The sequence below is a fragment of the Gossypium hirsutum genome, chromosome D10 (genome assembly GCF_007990345.1).
Source record: "Gossypium hirsutum isolate 1008001.06 chromosome D10, Gossypium_hirsutum_v2.1, whole genome shotgun sequence".
Taxonomy (NCBI): domain Eukaryota; kingdom Viridiplantae; phylum Streptophyta; class Magnoliopsida; order Malvales; family Malvaceae; genus Gossypium; species Gossypium hirsutum.
In genome coordinates, this window is record NC_053446.1 from 62084693 (window position 1) to 62103687 (window position 18995).

The 18995-nt window shown below is 33.2% G+C and overlaps 4 protein-coding genes and 1 non-coding gene across 8 annotated transcripts; 2 read left to right on the forward strand and 3 right to left on the reverse strand.

Moving 5' to 3' along the window:
- Nucleotides 1-1368: 1368 nt before the first annotated feature.
- LOC107930683 (dirigent protein 18) lies at nucleotides 1369-1947 on the forward strand. The gene has a single exon (XM_016862393.1). It carries the CDS (start codon nucleotides 1369-1371, stop codon nucleotides 1945-1947), a length of 579 nt encoding a protein of 192 aa, XP_016717882.1.
- Nucleotides 1948-6496: 4549 nt separating this feature from the next.
- On the forward strand, nucleotides 6497-7849 carry LOC107930684 (dirigent protein 9). The gene has a single exon (XM_041103552.1). The coding sequence runs from the start codon at nucleotides 6552-6554 to the stop codon at nucleotides 7650-7652; it is 1101 nt and encodes a 366-aa protein (XP_040959486.1). The 5' UTR covers nucleotides 6497-6551; the 3' UTR covers nucleotides 7653-7849.
- Nucleotides 7850-8713: 864 nt separating this feature from the next.
- On the reverse strand, nucleotides 8714-8785 carry TRNAP-AGG (transfer RNA proline (anticodon AGG)). The gene has a single exon. It is a non-coding gene; the product is annotated as a tRNA-Pro (tRNA).
- A 1124-nt stretch (nucleotides 8786-9909) lies between these two features.
- On the reverse strand, nucleotides 9910-11186 carry LOC107930672 (dirigent protein 25). The gene has a single exon (XM_016862382.2). The coding sequence runs from the start codon at nucleotides 11020-11022 to the stop codon at nucleotides 10039-10041; it is 984 nt and encodes a 327-aa protein (XP_016717871.1). The 5' UTR covers nucleotides 11023-11186; the 3' UTR covers nucleotides 9910-10038.
- A 727-nt stretch (nucleotides 11187-11913) lies between these two features.
- On the reverse strand, nucleotides 11914-16058 carry LOC107930736 (uncharacterized). 4 transcript variants are annotated; one of them, XM_016862455.2, is made up of 4 exons: nucleotides 15662-16058; nucleotides 13447-15102; nucleotides 13016-13184; nucleotides 11914-12923 (listed from the first exon to the last, which is right to left on the reverse strand). In XM_016862455.2, the coding sequence occupies exons 2-4, from the start codon at nucleotides 15031-15033 to the stop codon at nucleotides 12283-12285; spliced, it is 2397 nt and encodes a 798-aa protein (XP_016717944.1). In that variant the 5' UTR covers nucleotides 15034-15102; nucleotides 15662-16058; the 3' UTR covers nucleotides 11914-12282. The 4 variants fall into 4 exon arrangements, with proteins under 4 accessions (XP_016717944.1, XP_040959487.1, XP_040959488.1 ...); XM_041103553.1 differs by having other exon boundaries at nucleotides 13447-15105; XM_041103554.1 differs by having other exon boundaries at nucleotides 13447-15105; nucleotides 15211-16058.
- Between the last annotated feature and the right edge of the window lie 2937 nt (nucleotides 16059-18995).

Below are 18995 nucleotides of genomic sequence, written 5' to 3' on the forward strand. Positions count from 1 at the left end.
AAAAAAATTTAAAGAAAACCAGGTCTCTCTTTTTTCTGCCCTAGGGATCTCTCCATGCCAGTACGGAATCTCAGATCAAAAATTAAAACGTTCATCTGACTCAAGTATGAGAAATCATTGATCCCCTGTTAAAGAATGAGTAAGACCTTCTAACTTCTCAAGATATTTGTTTAGTGACACTAATTGGGATGATGGATGTTTTGCCTCTCCGTCTCCGCAACCTTTTGAGTTATCGTCGGAGCTTCTTCAATCCACCAGACATCTCATTTTTACCAAAATTGTTTTGTGACTAGTAAAAATAGTTGATTAAAATAAAATCGAAACAAAACAAAACAAGCCAAATCAAATTTAAACTCAAGTCGAGAGGCTAACATTATACGTTCTGTCACCTTCTTTTTGAAATATGTATAACATTCAAGTGATTAAAAGAACATTATAAGGAGAAAGAAAAAAATCATACAAAAAGAATCATTTTTCTAGATAGGACAAAGCAACATTTTAGTCCCTAATATTGACAACCATTTCCAACTTAATCCTTAAACTTCTTTTTATATCCACATTAGTCTTTAGGCTTGACTATTTTTTCTAATTTTGGCCCATATGATGATGTGACATTGATGTTGTATCGCGTAGTCACCTAAAAAATATTTTTTTTATTAAAAAATTAGATAATATTATATCGTAATCTTAAAATGTTATGTCATAGAAGAAGCCAAAGTTAAGAAAGTTGTCAAGTTTGGGAACTTATATGGACAAAAAATTTTAAAGACCAAATTGGAAAAAGTAGTCAAATTTAGGGACTAAATGTTGACCGATGCCAATTTTACTTTTGAGAAAAATATGTCATAAGTCCATGTACTCTTCACAAATTTGGAATTTAGACTCTGTACTTTTTATTTCTAGTAATTTAATCTCTTCACTTTTCGAATTTCAAAATTCAAGTCTACCTGTTAACATTATTAAAATTATTTCATTAAATCCAGGTTAACTACAACATCATTTTTTTAGTTGCACAACCACCATAGTTATGTAGCCACAAAGTGAGGTTTTATTTTTTTGTATTTCAAAACACCAACAAATTTAACAATACTAGTGATTGGATCTGCATTTTGAAATCTGAAAAAATAAAAAGACTAAATTTCTGAAAATAGAAATACAATGACTAAATTCCAAATTTATAAAGAGTATAAGGACTTATACCATATTTTAACCTTTTATGTTTTTAATTGAAGAGAAAACATGTATCCTATGGGCTACTATCAAATCCTACCCATATTATATCAACTACTCCAAACTAAACCAAAAACTAAAGCAATATGAAATATCCAACTCCTCTTAAGTGCCCCATTAATCTATCAATCTCAAGCAATGGCCAATCTTTCATGCTTCTTAACCTTACTTTTCTCCCTTTTGTTCATCATAAAAAACACATCCTCAGCCAGAAATCTTGAAAACCCATCATCAAATCATCACCATCACCATCATCATCATCATCACCACAAGATCTCATTTTCCATGCCAGATTTACTCAACATTTCCCACCCTACAACTTCAACACTCAACACTCACATCCCATTTTCAAAGCCTATAGGCTTTTTCCCACCTCATAAAGGCATCCCCATCCAAGAACCCATCCCTAAAGTCCCCGGCTCGGACTCGTCGGTTCAAACCTTCGGTGGTTCAAACCTCGGGATGTTTTTCCCAGCAAGGGCTACTCTCCAAGAGCTAGAGTTTGGTGCAGTGGTCACCATTGATGAGAACTTGTTTGGTGGTGGTATTGGTACCAATGGTTCACCACTTGGGAAAGCACAAGGGGTGTATGTTGCGAGTTCGGAAGGCGAAACGAGTCACATGATGGCGATGACGACGGTTTTTGCTGACGGTGGGTTTAAGGACGGGTTGAGGTTTTTCGGGTTGCACCGGAGGGATGTGTCGGAGTCTCTGTAACAGCCCAATTTTCAGTAGTGTCAGAACAATGATTTGAGATCACTAAATTCGATGAAAAAGTTAGAAATATTTTTGAATCAGTGAATTTTGTGATTTAAAAGAAATTATTAGGTAAATTGGGTCAAAAACGAGGTATCGAGACCTCGATATCATAAACTGAGCCGTAAATATTTTTATAAATATTTACAGAGTGTCAATAGGATAATATTAAAGTTTCGTTAAGAAATTTTAACGTTTCGATAGTTAATTATGAAAAAGGATTAAATTGCAATAGGGATAAAAGTTTAATTATAGATTAAAGAAAAGTTAAAAGGACCAAATAGGCAATTATGCCTTTTTTCAAAGTTGAGGCGGCATAAGTATAAAAATCTGAGATTTTTATGTGTTAAAAAAATATTATTATATTATAGTAATGATTATGTTTTTATATCATATTATTATTAATATATTATATTATATTATATATATACATAAAACAAAAGAAAGAATAGAAAAAGAAAGAAAAGAAACAGAATAGAAGAGACGAAACAGAGAAAGAAACAGAGAGCAAAACGGGCAGAGAAGGAAGGAAAGAAAGAAAGAAAGAAAGAAAGAAAAAGAAAAAGGGAAATTTAAGGTTTTAAGGTTCCAAGCTCAATTGGTAAGTCAAATTAAGTCTTTTTCTTATAATTTTTGAGTTTTTGGAATCCTAGAGATAAATACTACTTAATTTATGTTGATATTTTGAAAGTTAGTAGATTGTTAGACATGAGTTATGTTGAATTAATTGATGAACTAGAGGTTAAAATGATTGAATTTTAAGTTAGAAGTTAGTAAAAGATTGATTTGTAAAATAAAATATAAGTTTTGAATTGATAGGGATTAAATTGAAAGAATCCCGAAATTAGGGATTTATGGGGAAATTGAAGAATTAAACTGAGTTTATAGTAAGAATTAAGAGAGAATATAGAGTTAGAATGCAAAAATAAAATTAGTATTGATAAGGGATTAAATTAGAATTTGATGTTGCCATAGAAGGGAAAAATGTTCAGAATGTTATAAAACATAAGAATAAGAGATGAAGTTTAATTTCCGAGCCTTGGGGCAAAAATGTAATTATGTAAAAGTTTAGGGGCAAAATTGTAATTTTGAAAAAGTTAGAGTCGAGGGTTATTTTGATGAATGTGATTATTAAATAAGTTAAATTTAATATTTTAGATCAAGAAGTACGAAACTCGAGGTTAGACAAAGGGAAGAATAAAGTTGAAGACTAAGTTGGTGAATTTGGCTATAATTGGTACCGAGGTAAGTTTACGGTAAATAAATGCAATATTTCAATATTTATTATTAATGCTGTTAATTTCCAGCAATTATGAATTTATTTTATGAATTTATTTGATGATGATCCAAGCATGAAATGATAGAGAATTAAAATTTAAAAGTCCCGTTGATACATAAGGATGGTACTGGATACGAATGTCATGACATTTGGGTAAAGAGATCCCATGTAAGACCATGTCTGGGACATGGCATTGGCATCCTTAAGATCATGAGAGGTCCCCTGTAAGACCATGTCTGGGACATGGCATGGGCACCGAGACGAGAGGTCCCATGTAAGACCATGTCTGGGACATGGCGTTGGCACCGAGATGAGAGGTCCCCTATAAGACCATTTCTGGGACATGGCATGGGCAACATCACGAGAACATCCCATGTAAGACCATGTCTGGGACATGGCTTTGGCATGTTATTATCAGAAGAGACCCGAGTATCCTTATTATTCCAATGTAGTTCAACGGGCTTGTAAACGAATCATGTTCATGAAAGTTCAGTTTAAAGCATAAATGGCAAGCTCAGGTAAGTTGTAAGACTTAAGAACTTATTATACTATCAATTGATGTTCAACGATGCAGCAAGGATTGAGTAAGTTATGCACACAAGTATTCTAAGTAAACAAGTAAGAGAACTAGTATGAGATTAACTAAAGAGTAAACTAGAGATATAGACATTGAGTTTAATTATTTAAGTTAAATATTGTTATTTATTTGCTAGTAAACTTACTAAGCTTTATGCTTACTTCTTTTATTTCTCTTTCTCTTATAGTATTGCAAAGCTACTTCAAGGATCCTAAAGAAGTCGGAGATCGTCCACACTATCAACTACAACTGCTCGGTATTTTATATCGAAACACGTTTAAGTTATGGCATGTATAGGGATTTAGTTATTTTGTATGTTTGTAGTGATGATTTTGCTAATGAGTGATGTGTAAGTATTTGATGATGTATGGTTATTAAAATGATTAAGGATGAAGGTGTTTGTTGTTATGAAAGATTAGGTGATAAATTATGCATGGAAATCATGAAAGGATAAAATTTTGCAAAGAAACAGAATTCAGGCAACACAGTGACGTGAATTTGAAAAATCACCCAAGATAGTATAAAATGAATTAGAGGGTGAATGATATATGGAATTAAAGCTTGTTGAGTCTATTTTCATGGAAAAATAACGGTGTAGAAAAAAAGAAATTTATATTTTAAGATATGTGAATTTTAGTAAGATAGGGTCAGAACTATTTTGGAGTCCCCTGTTCTGAGTTTAGAAAATAATTACAAATTGTACAAAAATGGTTATGAGTTGAAATTTACATGCTTAGATTCCTTAATGAGTCTATTTTCTATAGAAACAAGTAAGAACTTTATATGAAAATCCTATAGTGAGAAACTTATTTTTAGTGACTAGAGGTCAGGGCAGTCTGGTGGTGACACAGGGGAGACTTTAACTAATAAACTGTACTAATTTGCTAAACCAAAAATTCTAAAAATTTTATGGTGAGTAGATATATGAGTCTAGTTTCAGGGAAAATTTACGGGATTAAATTTCGAGTTCTGTAGCTCAAGTTATAATTAATTTAGTAACTGCTGTGCGATTAGACAGATTTGCTGCGAATAATGAAATAAATTTTCAAACCTAGTTTTTATGCTCCGAACTGGTATGATAAGCTAAGTAATGCCTTGTGCTCGACTCCGGAAACGGTCTCGGGTAAGGGGTGTTACAGTCTCATATAGCTGTGATTGGTGGCATGGGAAAGTATGTTGGTGCTAATGGTTATGCAACAGTAAAATTTGTGGAATTAAGGCCTAATTCTGCAATGGCAATGAAACAAGGGGTTAACAAGTTGCTATTGTTCAATGTTTATCTTAGTTAATTTATAGCTTGATTGATAAACTATATGTGTATTATAAGTTCATTTGTTTGCAAATAAATTGGACTTACTTTTTAGTTTACAACATGTGTTTTCAGTTTAATATATTTCTTTAAACCCGAAATTTAATTTAGTTGGTGTATCTAATGCAATCATTTTTAAGATATGAAAAGTTTTCTAATTCGAAATTTGAATCTTAAATTTGTAACTCTTTTCCTTATTTTGAGATTTCTTTAAAAGAAAAGAATAATTATGAGTGAACTTTGTTAGGAGAAAATTAGAAATTCTGTAATGGGACTGAAATAAAATTTTAAAAAAAAAGTAGAGGTTTGAAGCTAAAATTTTTATATTAAAATGGCTTAAATTATTTTTTAAAAAAGTTTTGAGAGAAGCTAAAATTGCAATTTTTACATCTAACAAACAGGTTAAAAGGAACTAAATTGGATTATTAAAATTTGGTAAGGACTAAAGTTGCAATTTTATCATTTAACTAAGGGGCCATAGCCCAAGAATATGTCAGTCCCTAAAACCGAAGTTTAACTCAGTTGGTACTGTTGTCTGGACTTGGAGTCTGGATCTTTAGTCTGCAATTCTTTCTCTTATCTCGAGACTTTCGTAAATGAAAAATTAAAACATTTATGAGTAAACTTCATTAAACTCGCTAGGATGTAGTGAAACCGAGATAAAATTAAAAAAATTGTATTCAAATGACTTAAATTAAATTTTTAATGTTTGAGAAGGGCTAAAATTGCATATTTTTCATTTAACAATGAGACCGAAAGGAATTTAATTGATTATTGAAATTAAGAGGGATTAAAAGTGCAATTCTATCATTTAAAAGATGTACCAAGAATGAATATTTTACTCGAAGAAAGAAAAGAAGAGTCCAAAATAATATAGATGGAAACTCAATGGCTACCATTGTAAGAAGATACATATACAAGAAACCTGGAAGGTAAATTTATAACAGTGACAAATTATTTAAAAATTAATTCAACATACTCATATTTAATACACACAATACTCGTATTTAAATCCGAATAAAAATCAATAAAATTGATTTACTTAGCAAAAATTTAATGATTTATAAAATTTTCTCCAATTTTATTTACCATCAATCTCTTTTAATGTAAATCCAGTATATATAAAATATTGTAAAGAATCCAACCATACCATAAAGTTTGTGTAACCAATATTCCTTTAATCATATCATTAGAATTAGGTTTTTTTCCAACCAAAGCACTTCGTTAAAAAATTGGGTTTTTTTTAACTACTTCATATCATCAAATCCACTTTCTCATCACATATATGTGAATATATATGTATATACATATACCCTATAAACTATATATATAGGCAAGTGAAACACTTACATTCAATCCATCAAAATAGTATACATCTTAGCTAAAAACAATCTTAAACAATGGCAAAAGCTCCCATGCTCACTTCCAAAACATTCAAGGCAATCATCTATCTTTTGTTGGTGGCTATCACCTTCACTTGTGTCAATTCAGCTAGGGTCCTTGATGAGGTTGAACCGCAACCCCAAGTCGTCGACGACAAGCCGAGTGGCCAAGTGGTCCCTGCCGCCACTCCAAGTGTCCCAGAGGACGATCCTCCGGTTCCCACCGTGGCTGCCCCAGCTAGTGAGGATGAGGCACCAGTAGCTACCCCTGCAGCACCAGAAGCCCCTGCTGATGATGATGACGCACCAGTAGACACTCCTGCAGCACCTGTTGCAGGTGGTGCCGCAACGGGACCAGGAGCGGCGGCTGCCACAGGGGCTAACCCGGGCTCGCACGAACCTGCATTGTCCTTTTTCATGCATGACATCTTAGGTGGAACACACCCATCAGCCAGGGTAGTGACTGGTGTGATTGCCAACCAAGAAATCAATGGCATACCATTCTCAAAAACCAACAACAACATTTTCCCAGTGGAAGGAGCTGCTCCACTTCTGACAGGCAACAGCATTAACAACCTTAAAAACATCAACAACCTTATTAACCCCAACAATGTCCCTTTCCTAACAGGTCTAACAGGTGCACAAACCAGTGTTGTCGTCCAAAACTCCCACAACAGCGACAGCGTTATCAATTCCGACAGCAACCCTTTCGTCACCGCAGGCCAACTCCCACCCGGCTCTCTCCAACGTCTCATGTTCGGTACCATAACCGTCATCGACGATCAACTAACCGAAGCCCACGAGTTAGGTTCAGCTATCCTAGGCAAAGCACAAGGGTTCTATTTGGCTAGCTCAGTAGATGGTTCTAGCCAAACCATTGCATTGACAGTTTTATTACATGGAGGTGAACATGGTCACGAAATCGAAGACACCATTAGTTTCTTCGGCGTTCATAGGACCGTGTCACCTGAATCGCAGATCGCGGTGATCGGTGGGACCGGGAAGTACGAGAACACAAGAGGGTACGCCACGGTTGAGACACTTCTCAACCAGGAGAATCAGCATATAACTGATGGTGTCGATACAATCCTGCATTTCAATGTGTACCTCACTGAGTGATATTAGCAGCTTGGAGGCTGGTGGTCATTAATGGTGGTTCATGTTTTCTACTATTTTATATATTGTGTGATGGCTAAAATTTAAGTGTGGATTTCATATTGGGTTTGGTATTGAAATTTACTGGTGAATATGTGTTGATGTATATTGGTTTATGTTATGTAAAATCCAATGTCACTTTTAATTAGTGATTGATTATAAATTTATAAATTTACATTTTGAAAAAAAAAAAAGAACTTCAGTATTTTGTTTTCATCTACATTAATTGAGGTATACTTTTACACGAGTGCGTAGCTGGTGGAGACCAGCCCTAAAATGAAAAAATTTACATTTAACTTTCTTAAAAATTTATAAAAATTTATAAAAATTTAAATTAGTAAAGATAAAATTGTACTTTGTCTTCCTTCAAAATGATAAAAATTTGATTTAATCCTTTAAAAAAATTATAAAGATATAGATATTAAAATGGTAAAATTGTATTTTTACTATCTTAAACATATACAATTTAATTTCGACCCCTAATAAAAATTTATGAGTTTGTCCCTGTTTTTACAAATTCATGATCCAATCAAAATATTAAAATATCATATAAATCATTCTATTGATAAAAAAAATTAGAAATGCTTCTAAAAGTGATGTTAAAATACTTGGAGGTTACTATATTATAAGGATTTGGTCAAATTAGTCACTCTATTATTAAATGGATTAATTTAGTTCCTTTACTATTAAAAATAATTAAATAAAGCCAAATTGTAATTGAATTAACATTTACTATTTAAAAAATGTTTTGAAAATGATTTTTCTCAATTCAATTTAATTCCAAATAAAAAAATTCATCTACAGAACCATAAAAAATTTTAAAATAATAAATCTGTTAAATGATTTTTAAATAATAAATGTTAAGTTTATTCTAATTTGACCTTATTGATTCTTTTTATTAGTAGAGACTAAATTAAAGCATTTAATAATAGAGGGACTAATATGATACCGTCCCTATAATACAGGGATCTATTAGGTACTTTTATCCTAATCTAAAAGGAACAAAAACAGCAAAAGTTAAACATGGGGCATTCCGAGAATTGAACTCAGGACCTCTCGCACCCTAAGCGAGAATCATACCACTAGACCAAATGCCCAATTTTGATAAGTAGATTCTGTAAATCTTATATATATTTCCTTTTTTACAACGGGTGTTTTTAACACGATTTTTTTCCCTTTTTTGCAGAATTTTTTTTACCCTCTAACTTTACCAAAAAAAATAACTATTTTAGTCCTCTATTTATTTTTTTATCTCTTTTTGTCCTTAAACTTGCACATTTGTCAAATTACCCTATATTGGATAAAAAAGTTAATTAATTATTTTAATGACTTTTAATTATTTAATGACTTTTTTGCTTCTATTTATACTTCTAAATTATTTTAATAACTTTTACATTTTTTTAATTCTTAAAAATTAATTAAATACTGATGTGTCATTCATTTGACAATTTGTGTGTATACCACATCAGGAAAGTTAAAAAAGATTAACTTTTCCATCTATTTTTAGGTAATTTGACAAAAAACACAAGTTTAAGGACTAAAAGAGACGAAAAATAAATGGAGGATTGAAATGACTTTTTTATTATTAAATTGTTTCAAACAAATAGCTTGAGTAATTACGATGCAGAATCAAATCATCACATCAAAAACAAGCTAAGATCTGATACAATCCAGACTAAAGTCAACAAATTGATTAAATCGCAAAGCAAAATTAAACCATTACATCACAAACAAACTACAAACTAATATAATCTAGACTAAAGCCAACAAACTGACTGGAACTAACTAGACTAAAACTTACTCATGACAACCGCATATGAGGGGACTCGGAAACCTACACATAGTAAATCCCGAATCTGAATACTCGAGACCTAAGACTTCCACCTTACCAATTGAACCAAGACCTCATTAACTACAACATAATTTCTTTAAATGATTGATGAATGAATTATTTTACTAACATTTTACGTTTGTTGAAAAATATTGATTAAAATTCTGAGAAAGTTTTATTTTATTTTTTTAAATCTTATGATAATTATCAATGAAATTTAACAATTTTAATCCTTTTTATTATTTATAAATATTTTAGCAATAATAAGATTATTAAAAATAATAAATAAGGATAATATTTTAAAAATTATAACTTCCATTTTTTTTCTTTGGCATATACATTGAGCATAAATAAGTTCATTTTTTGGATTATAAATTTCATTGTTTTTCATGTTCATAAGATTACAACTTTAGATAATATTCATATATAGGAGTACAACATACCAAATATGTAAATCACACCAAATTAAAGTCACTTTCACTTAAAAATCACACACCAAACTATGTGGGCACCCTTCATCTAATAGGTCAGATAAACATTGAACTCTAGCACTGTTTGAAACCCATCAGTCTCCCCTGTTTGATTACTCGCTGGTACAATCCTCACAATTGCAAACCCTTTTGAATTCACATATTTTCCTGTCCCCCCCATGATGGCCAAATGCGACTCCGATGCCCCGGTTCGATGAACCCCGAAGAAGCTAAGCGTGTCAGCGTAGTGTCCACTCTCGAACATTGCTGTAAACGCCATTGTATGGCTAGTTCCATCGACTGAACTAGCAACGTAGAATCCTTGTGCCTTACCAATGAATCCAGAAGTTAGCTCATGTCCTATTGTCAACTCGTCATCGATGACGGTCATGGTTCCGAACATGAGCTTTTGGAGAGTGGAGCCTGCCGGAACTTGGCCACCCACTAAGGCTGGGAATCCACCGCCGTTGTTGTTACCGTTTTGCAACATTGCTTGTGCGTTGCCACCGAGACCTGACAGCAATGGGATGTTGTTGTTGTTTAAGAAACCATTGTTGCCGCTATTTTCGTCTACCCCATTGTTGACCGGGAGGTTAGCACCATTTGGTTTGGGGAATGCAAGTTGACCGTTGACTGCAGGGTTGTTGACCACACCAGTGATTGCTATAGCAGTGGGGTTTGACCCACCTAGGATATCATGCATGAAGAAGATCAAGGGGTGGTCAGCAGTGGCTGCACCAGCACCAGAGTTGGCAACATTGGGTCCTGTGGGAATGGGACCACTGGCTGCAGCACCTACACCTGGGTTCCCAACAGTGGTTCCTGTGGGAATAGGACCAGTGGCTGCACCTGCAGCCACACCAGGGTTGCCAACAACGGCTCCAGTAGGATTAGGCTGTGGGACTATTGGGGTGGCCGTAGCAACAGGTGGCACGACCGGATTCGAGGGTTGCTCATCAAGCATTCTTGCAGAAGTGGAGAATGCAATAATTGCGAAGGAAAGAAGGATAGAAATGAGTTTGTAGGTTTCCATAGCTAGTATGTTGAAGAAGAGTTGCTTTACTATTTTTCTTACTGAATTGGATGATGTGAGTGCATGTATGTATGTGTATATATAGGTTGAGTTTCATAGGGAGCACAAAAAATGGAGTTGTTAAAGTCGTTTCCATGGTCTAATGTTTATATTATATGATCTCAACAAAAACATTAGAAAGTGGAGTAGTATGTAATAAAATATTTTTATATTATCAGTTCATAGCAATTCCACTTGTACGTGTAACCCCACCTTCGAATAATGAAAGTGGATTAGAAAGAATATTTGGAAGGGTTAATGTCACAATTGGTCCCTAAACTTTCATCTAATGTGCAATGTGTACCTATACAAAGAGAATATCTAATTCGGTGCTTGTACTATTCTGTCATGTATCAATTTACCCCAAAGCTTCACCATCCTTTAATTTACACGCGGACTTAGCAACAAGGAATAAATGAATGACACGTGCCATTTTATGATTAGTTTTGGATTTTGAATATGATTTTACGGGTTAATTAATTAATTGATACTCTCTTTTTATTTTTATTTTTAAGCAATAAAAAAATTTTAAACAAAAAAACTATATAATTGTTGTCATTTAATTTATACAAGTACCATATTGCAAATTAGATGAAAGTTCGGGGGCCAACTGTAACATTAACCCTATTTGGAAGAGTGGCTTACATATGGTTTTGCTCACCAGAAAGGCTTTCAACTGCAACCAAATAAGAATCAAACTGAACCACCAAGTTCTTCACAGAATATATAATATTGGATCAAATGACAGACAGATAGTTCTTGCAGAGTTCATCAATGGCAATCCCAAAAATTTACAGCAAATTGTTTAACTTCATAAACTAATCACCACAAGGAAAAAGAAAGAAAAAAAAATACATAGAATCGGCTTTCTTTTTTCATTTCATTTCTTTTTGAAACAAAACCTACAATAATAAGGCATCATGGTATATGCCATCATCCCAACAAATGCATCCATACATATATAAGAGTTTTCACACCAATGCAAAGAATGAACCATGTTATGTATGTATGTATCTTTTTCAATACATTAACATGGCTGACATTGATAAAAAATTTTCCCTACATATATCTCTCACTCACTCACTTTCTCACGCTAATGCAACATTAGAATGCAAAAAAATCCGAAAAAAAAATGAAAGAAAAAAAAAAGGATTCACTTTTGGTTTTTAAGATGCATGTAAATATATCTGCCAAAACCATGAGGAAAAAAAAAAAAGAACTCTATAGGCTAACAATCTCTGCTGCTAGCTCATCAATCAATGAATTCTCTATTTCTCTACCAATTGCTTCAATATAATATCCTAAGGATAACCATCCATCGTCTTTTCCGAATACTTTCTCAGATGAGTTCGTTTTCGCTTCATTTTCTTGGCTAACCAATAACATGTACAGCTCTTCCTCAATTTCTTTCAAGTTCTGTGCGTAGCTAATAAGTCTTCTTGCAACAGGTTTTGTCCACATAGGGTCTCGTAAGCATGGCTGGAGGATTTTGATTAAACCCAAATTTATGCGGTCGAACAGTAGCCTCCTTGCTGACCTTTTCCAAGATATTTGTTCACCGTACTTCTTCTCTAATGTCTCGAAAACCGAGAGGCTTATTGGGGTTTCAGCAGAGTGCCATCCGTTGAGTATATCGGGGTTTCTAGTATGAAAGCCTGCCTCAGTCAAGACATCGACTAAATAGGAGAAATCCCTGCTCTCTGCTATTCTGAATGACTTTGTCGAGTATTCATTTACATCACATTCCTTTAAAGAGTCTTCTGTTGGATCAGTTTCGTCGTCACTTGAAACAACCATTCCCGGTCCTTCTGAGTAGTCTTCAATTGACTCCGATCTTAGAAATTCGAGTTGCCGCTTCACATCTGTTACAAAACAAGAACATGAAAAAATTTAATTGGATTTATACAAATGAGGCAAAAATCCAAGTGGTCAAGGAATCTTCAGTTTTACTAACCATTTAAGCTAGCAGTGACACTCAGAAAGCATTTAGAGCTCAATAAATTCCCTTCCGTGAATGGTGCTTCCAAAACCGAAACTGGACTGGGCTGATTAGCTGCTTCCAAGTTCACGAGAAAGTCAGGGTCGGTGCCGTACTGTTCAGATATCTTCATCGATATATCTTCCTGCAAGATTATAGTGCAAAAGTTCAAGGATATCCATGTTTCAAAGACAATGAGTAGCTCAAAATTAAAGCTGGAAAATTAGAATAACGAAAACATCCAAAGAAAGTTATTAAAAGCTCGATGTATCGAGCACAAAATATAGTCCGCATGTATCGTGCACATTGACTGTATTGTACATCCACCTTTTGTGCAAAGCATAGTACTAGTATTTATTAATCCTACCATAATAATTGGATGCTTAAAAAGGAAAGGAACATCGAACCTGTTGATTCCAAGTGTCGGGGATTCCAAAAGAAGAATCGTGATCTCTATCGGAGATAGTACAGTCCATTGGTTCAAACCGGTGCTCATTATGATCTTGGGTAGACTTGCCAGCATCTGTAGTTTCTACTACAACCACCACATCAGGGACAATGGTTCGAGATGCAGGTGAGTACGTTGATGACTCGGGATAATCCTCAGTAGACATTTTCCTACCTTTGATGTTGTTCCATTGATCAATTGGGATGATTTCATTTTTAGAACCAGAGTGAACGATACCACGCTTTAACGACTCAGGATCCCACTTCTCGAGGTCGTTCTCCTCGTATGTATTATTGATAACAGGTTTGTCTTCGGGCAAGTGATTCTTTTGTGATTCTCGGTCTGGACTAGATGGATACTGCTTGCATTTGGGTCCTGAGTTTCTTTGTTTCGGACAATCTTTCCCGTTGGAACCTTGCTTAACCCACTTTCTTCTTGACCAAGGAAACACCGGCCTCATTGTCATATACGAATCAACATGGAAAGCTTTTGGAGTAGTCCTGATTATAGGACTTCTAACAGACGTAGAATACACTTGAGATCTCAACTTTATTAAGTCTCCGTTGCCCCTGTTTTTCCAGCCATCTCTACTGCTAATACCTAAAGGACCACGAAAGTTTGCACGTTTAGCATGGTCAGACAATGCGAGCATTTCACCAAGAGTTCTGCTTCTGCCTCTACCCCCAAAAGAGGGCCCATTTTCCCGAAACTCTTTATTCATCCTCCATCTTTCCGAGATTTGCTTCTTTGCTTCCTGAGCCACATATGATCCATCTAAGTCGTGACATAAGGGCTTGTACCAGTTGTTCATATCAGAGTTACTTCGGGAAGAAACCATCATGAGCTCTGGCTCATTTGTAAGACCTTGAGCATCACTGAATCCTAACCTCGGTGGCTCGAAAGAAACTTCGGTTTCAGAGGAATGGATAGACCTACACCCTGTGGATTTCACATCATCGGGGAAGTTCTTCCTCTCCTTAACTTGAGTATACAAATTTCCTTTTCCGCAACCAAGGAACCCTTTGTTGTTCTTATCAGTCTCGGACTCTCCGGACTTTGGTTTCAAAATGACAATTTTTCTAGAGGAAGGCCATCGTTCGTTGCTCGATTCCAGATGAAATCTAGGAACCATAGAAGTACCATATTCCCTTAGGGAATCATTCACGAAGCCATTCTCGAGTTCTTGAAACAGCTTAGGATTTTCTTGAAAAGGGACACCTTCTTGATCGGTAATCATATAATCCGGTTTCTCGAAACAATTTGGTCCTTTGATATGCCTTTGTTCCCGAGACGATCTTAAGTCCAATGACTCTATTACTTCAAATGCAACCTTGAACTCCTTTTGCTCTTCAATGCTAAACCGAAACGAACGCCGTTCATTAAACAACCGTTTCTCCCAAGCACCTATCGAAGCAACTTTACGCAGATAATTCTCCGAGAGCACTCTTTGTTGCTTCCTCTCCTTATTGACAGCTTGCTGAGATTGCAGTTCATCAAGACCCATTAATCTTGCAATCACACTTGGTGTGGCCGTGTTTTTCGACATTTCGTCTACTCGAAACAATCACTCCCTTAATTCAATCGCATCCTCAAATTGGCAAAATGCATATACAATCTGCTACAAATGGAACAATTAACAAATTTAGAACTAAAAACTAACTAAATTAAAGCAACAATTAACAAATTTCATATCTCCACAAAGAAGAACATATGATTTACTTACCATAAACATCATTTTTTTGTCAATTAAAAAAATTAAACTTTAAAAACAAGAAGATTAAAGCAGTCATATGAGCATATATGATAAAGCCAAGAATATAGGGAGGTAAAAAAAAAAGTTCATAGAAGACTCATAAATGCAAACAAAAAAAAAGTAAAGCTAAGAGTAATAAATATGTAAGAAACAAAATCATTAAAATTCACTTTCTTGTCAAAAGTAATAATTAGAACCCTCGCATGAAAACAAAGTCTAAAGTTCAACCCCATAATCATTTTTTAAAAATACATTGAAACAAATAAAAGAAAACCCTTCTTTTTTCTTTAACAAAAGAATCAAACTTTAACAAAAGCAAACATAAAAAAGATTTAACAAAATAGTAGAAAGAAGAACCCAAGAAAGAGAAAAGAAAACCCAGAAAGAAAAAAGGGGAAAGAAATTGGAAGAAAGATCTGACCTTATTTGGAATGTTGGAAATGAGATTAGGGTTTTAGATGCTGAACAAAAATACCATCAAAATCACTTCATTTCATAGTGTGTTTTTTTTTTCTCAAAGGATTGATTATTGGGTATGATTAAAAGAATAAGATAACATAAGGGATCAAATAATTTTGTCTTGCTTATAATTCACGAAACAAAAAGACAAGCCGACATGTAGAACAAGTAGGTAGGTCAAACACCTTATATATATATTAAAAAAATCAAATTGTGCATGCAAATTCTTTTAAAAAAACAAATGGGCGGTTTATTAAAAAAAGAAACACAAAACAAAAATCTGGGAAATGGGTTTTTTGGGATTGAATCGAAGATTGGGGAAAAAATTGAAACTTTAGATTTGGAATAAATAAACAATGAAGATAATAAATTTGATGATTTGAGGAAGAAAAAGAAGGAAAAAAAAAAGGTGGGTATTTTGTAGGGACATGTTTTTCGCGTTTTTTTTGTCGTTTCGATGCTACGCGCGAACGTGAACTGTCGTTTCTTGCGTGTTTCCCGCCACCAAAAGAAACGGTCTTTTTTTCTTTTTTTTTTTTAAATAATAAAAAAACCCTAATATTTTTATTATATTCAAGTAAGTCCTTAATTTTAGGTTTGTAACTGGATAAGTTTTTAGATACGACATTAGCTTTTAATTTATCTATACCAATTCAATTATAAATTATTAAAATATTTTCTTATACGCAAATTAAGTTATATTTTTAGGATAAATTACACCATTAATTGTTAAAGTAAGGGTAAGTTTTATCTTGGTCACTTAATTAAAAAAGTTACAATTTGGTCACTGAATTGTTTGGAAATTTTTATTTAAGTCACTAAACTATTCAAAAGTTTTTATTTAAGCCACTAGGCTGTCAGGGAGCTCCAAGTGATAATTCGACAATCGATACGGTGGATCAATACTCATCAACGAGTAGAAGAACATACCTTAGGTCCAAGTCGATTTAACGATCAATGTCGAAGATCAAAGAAAAAATTTGTTTGAATTTTGATTCGTAGATTTGTGATGTCTAAACTTGTTTCATGAAAAAAAAAGTTGAACTATAGAAGAGAAGGGGAAAGAGAGCTTTTGATTGGTGCAACAATGCAAACAAAGAGAATCATATAGTATCGATTTTAATATCCCAACGACATAAATGAAACTTTAAAAAGTTTAGTGACCAAATTGTAACTTTTTTAGTTTAATGATTAAAATGAAAACTTACCCATAATTTAACTACTAATAAATATATTTTAATAAGATTCTTAATATAAATAAATTTTTTATTTGAAATAAAAATATATTTAAACGAAAATTAAAATATAAATTCAAATATGATCTGATGAATATTTACAAAAATTTTAATGGAAAATTGTCTCTCAACTATAAAATTTGCATTTTTTAAGTAAAAATGTATATCATCTATAATATATATAAGTTTGGAAAAAAAATTGAATTGACGAGAATATTTATCATTTTCTATCGTATTACTAAATTAACATTTAAAAATATTTATAATTTAATTTATGTTATGAATATCTTATTAAGTGGATGTCAATCATGATCAAGATAAAGTTTTGATGTACTTTAAATTCTAATAGTTATAATAGTTATGCCCCGAGCCAATGTTCGAGTACCAGGCGCTACAGCGCTGAAGTAACCCATGCTATACTCCCAAAAAAAGCTTGAACGACCTTCAACAAAAGGGTACCTGTACCTGAAACCAACACAGGTGGGTAGGTAGAGAATACCTAGGGGCGCGAGACAACTCTCCCTAAGGAACTCGGCAAAATAGCTCCGTAACTTCGGGAGAAGGGGTGCCTCCTCACAAAGGGGGTCACAGTGACCAGGCCTGAGCGACTGTTTACCAAAAACACAGGTCTTCGCAAAGTCGTAAGACCATATATGGGGGCTGACGCCTGCCTAGTGCCGGAAGGCCAAGGAAGTTGGTGACATGATGATAGGGGAGTCGGCACATTCTCTGTTGCTTTCATATTTTCTTTGTTCTTTATTATCTCCATCTCTCTTTATTTTATAACACGTTATCAGCACGATCTTACTCAAAGTGATAGTTGCTTTTATCGATGATCAAATTTATCCTTCATGATTTTCAATATCTTTGACGGCAAGATGCAAAGTTTTTACAGGAAGTTTCTTTTATTTAATGTTTCATATTTGATTATTATTTTTCATTCTTCTTTCATTATACGTTACCATTGTTTTGATTAACTTATTTTACTTTTTGTTCTTAAGAATGGATTATGTCAAGGCGATGACGTTGATGTTAAAGATCTTCAGGTATATTTTATTATATTTTATTTATTATATCATGTTTATTATAATTGGAGAATAATCATGACAACATGAATGGATAGATTCTGATTTAAAATCCAAGCATGTTTACGATGGTAATTATGAAATAAAAAATCAATAAAAACATTTAGAAATCTGTCCTACCAAATTTATTGCATTCCCTGAAGTGAATGCAAATATAAAGAAAATAACAGATATAATAATGAACCACTAAAAGTGGGAACATACTAATATATAAAAGAACAATAAGAGTTTTCAAGATAACTCTTCAAAGGATAAATATAACTTATATTATCAATATGATATGAAATATTATTGGCCATATATGTGGTGTTTGCCCAAATATTTTGTTTCTATTAATATTATTTGAGGAAGGATATGAGAATGTAGTAATGAATTCTATCATTACAGACAGAAAATATTTGTCTTATTTGATACTGAAAAAACAAATATTATTTCAATATTTAGTAGTACAAAATTAGTCGAAAGCTCCTGAAGAGCTAATATATTAATATCTTGTGATGGTTAATCTATTAGTTTTAAAAGATATTTACAATGGACCTTATATTGAGATTATGAATGAGGAAAATATTATATTTCATATGAATCACTATTTTTATAAATATCTATTTTGAAAGGATGAAAAAGAGATGATTGGTTTATAAATTTATATTTTAATCTTTGTGATCTTCTTTTGTCATCATCCCCATTAAAGGGTTGGAAGCAAAATATTTGACTGTGAAATATATATTTATGAGCAATAAAATATGATAATTATATCTAAAACTCGTTATGGTTGAATGCACCTGAAGTTGTAAAAAATTTTTAAGATATTTGAAGATTTTGGCATATTCCCTGAAGCGAATATTGCATATAATTGTTTAGAAATTATATTTATTTTGTTGACTTAGTGACATTATCCCTAAAGCGAATATTGCATATAATTGTTTGGAAATTATATTTATTTTTTTGACTTAGTGACATTATAATATTCACATTG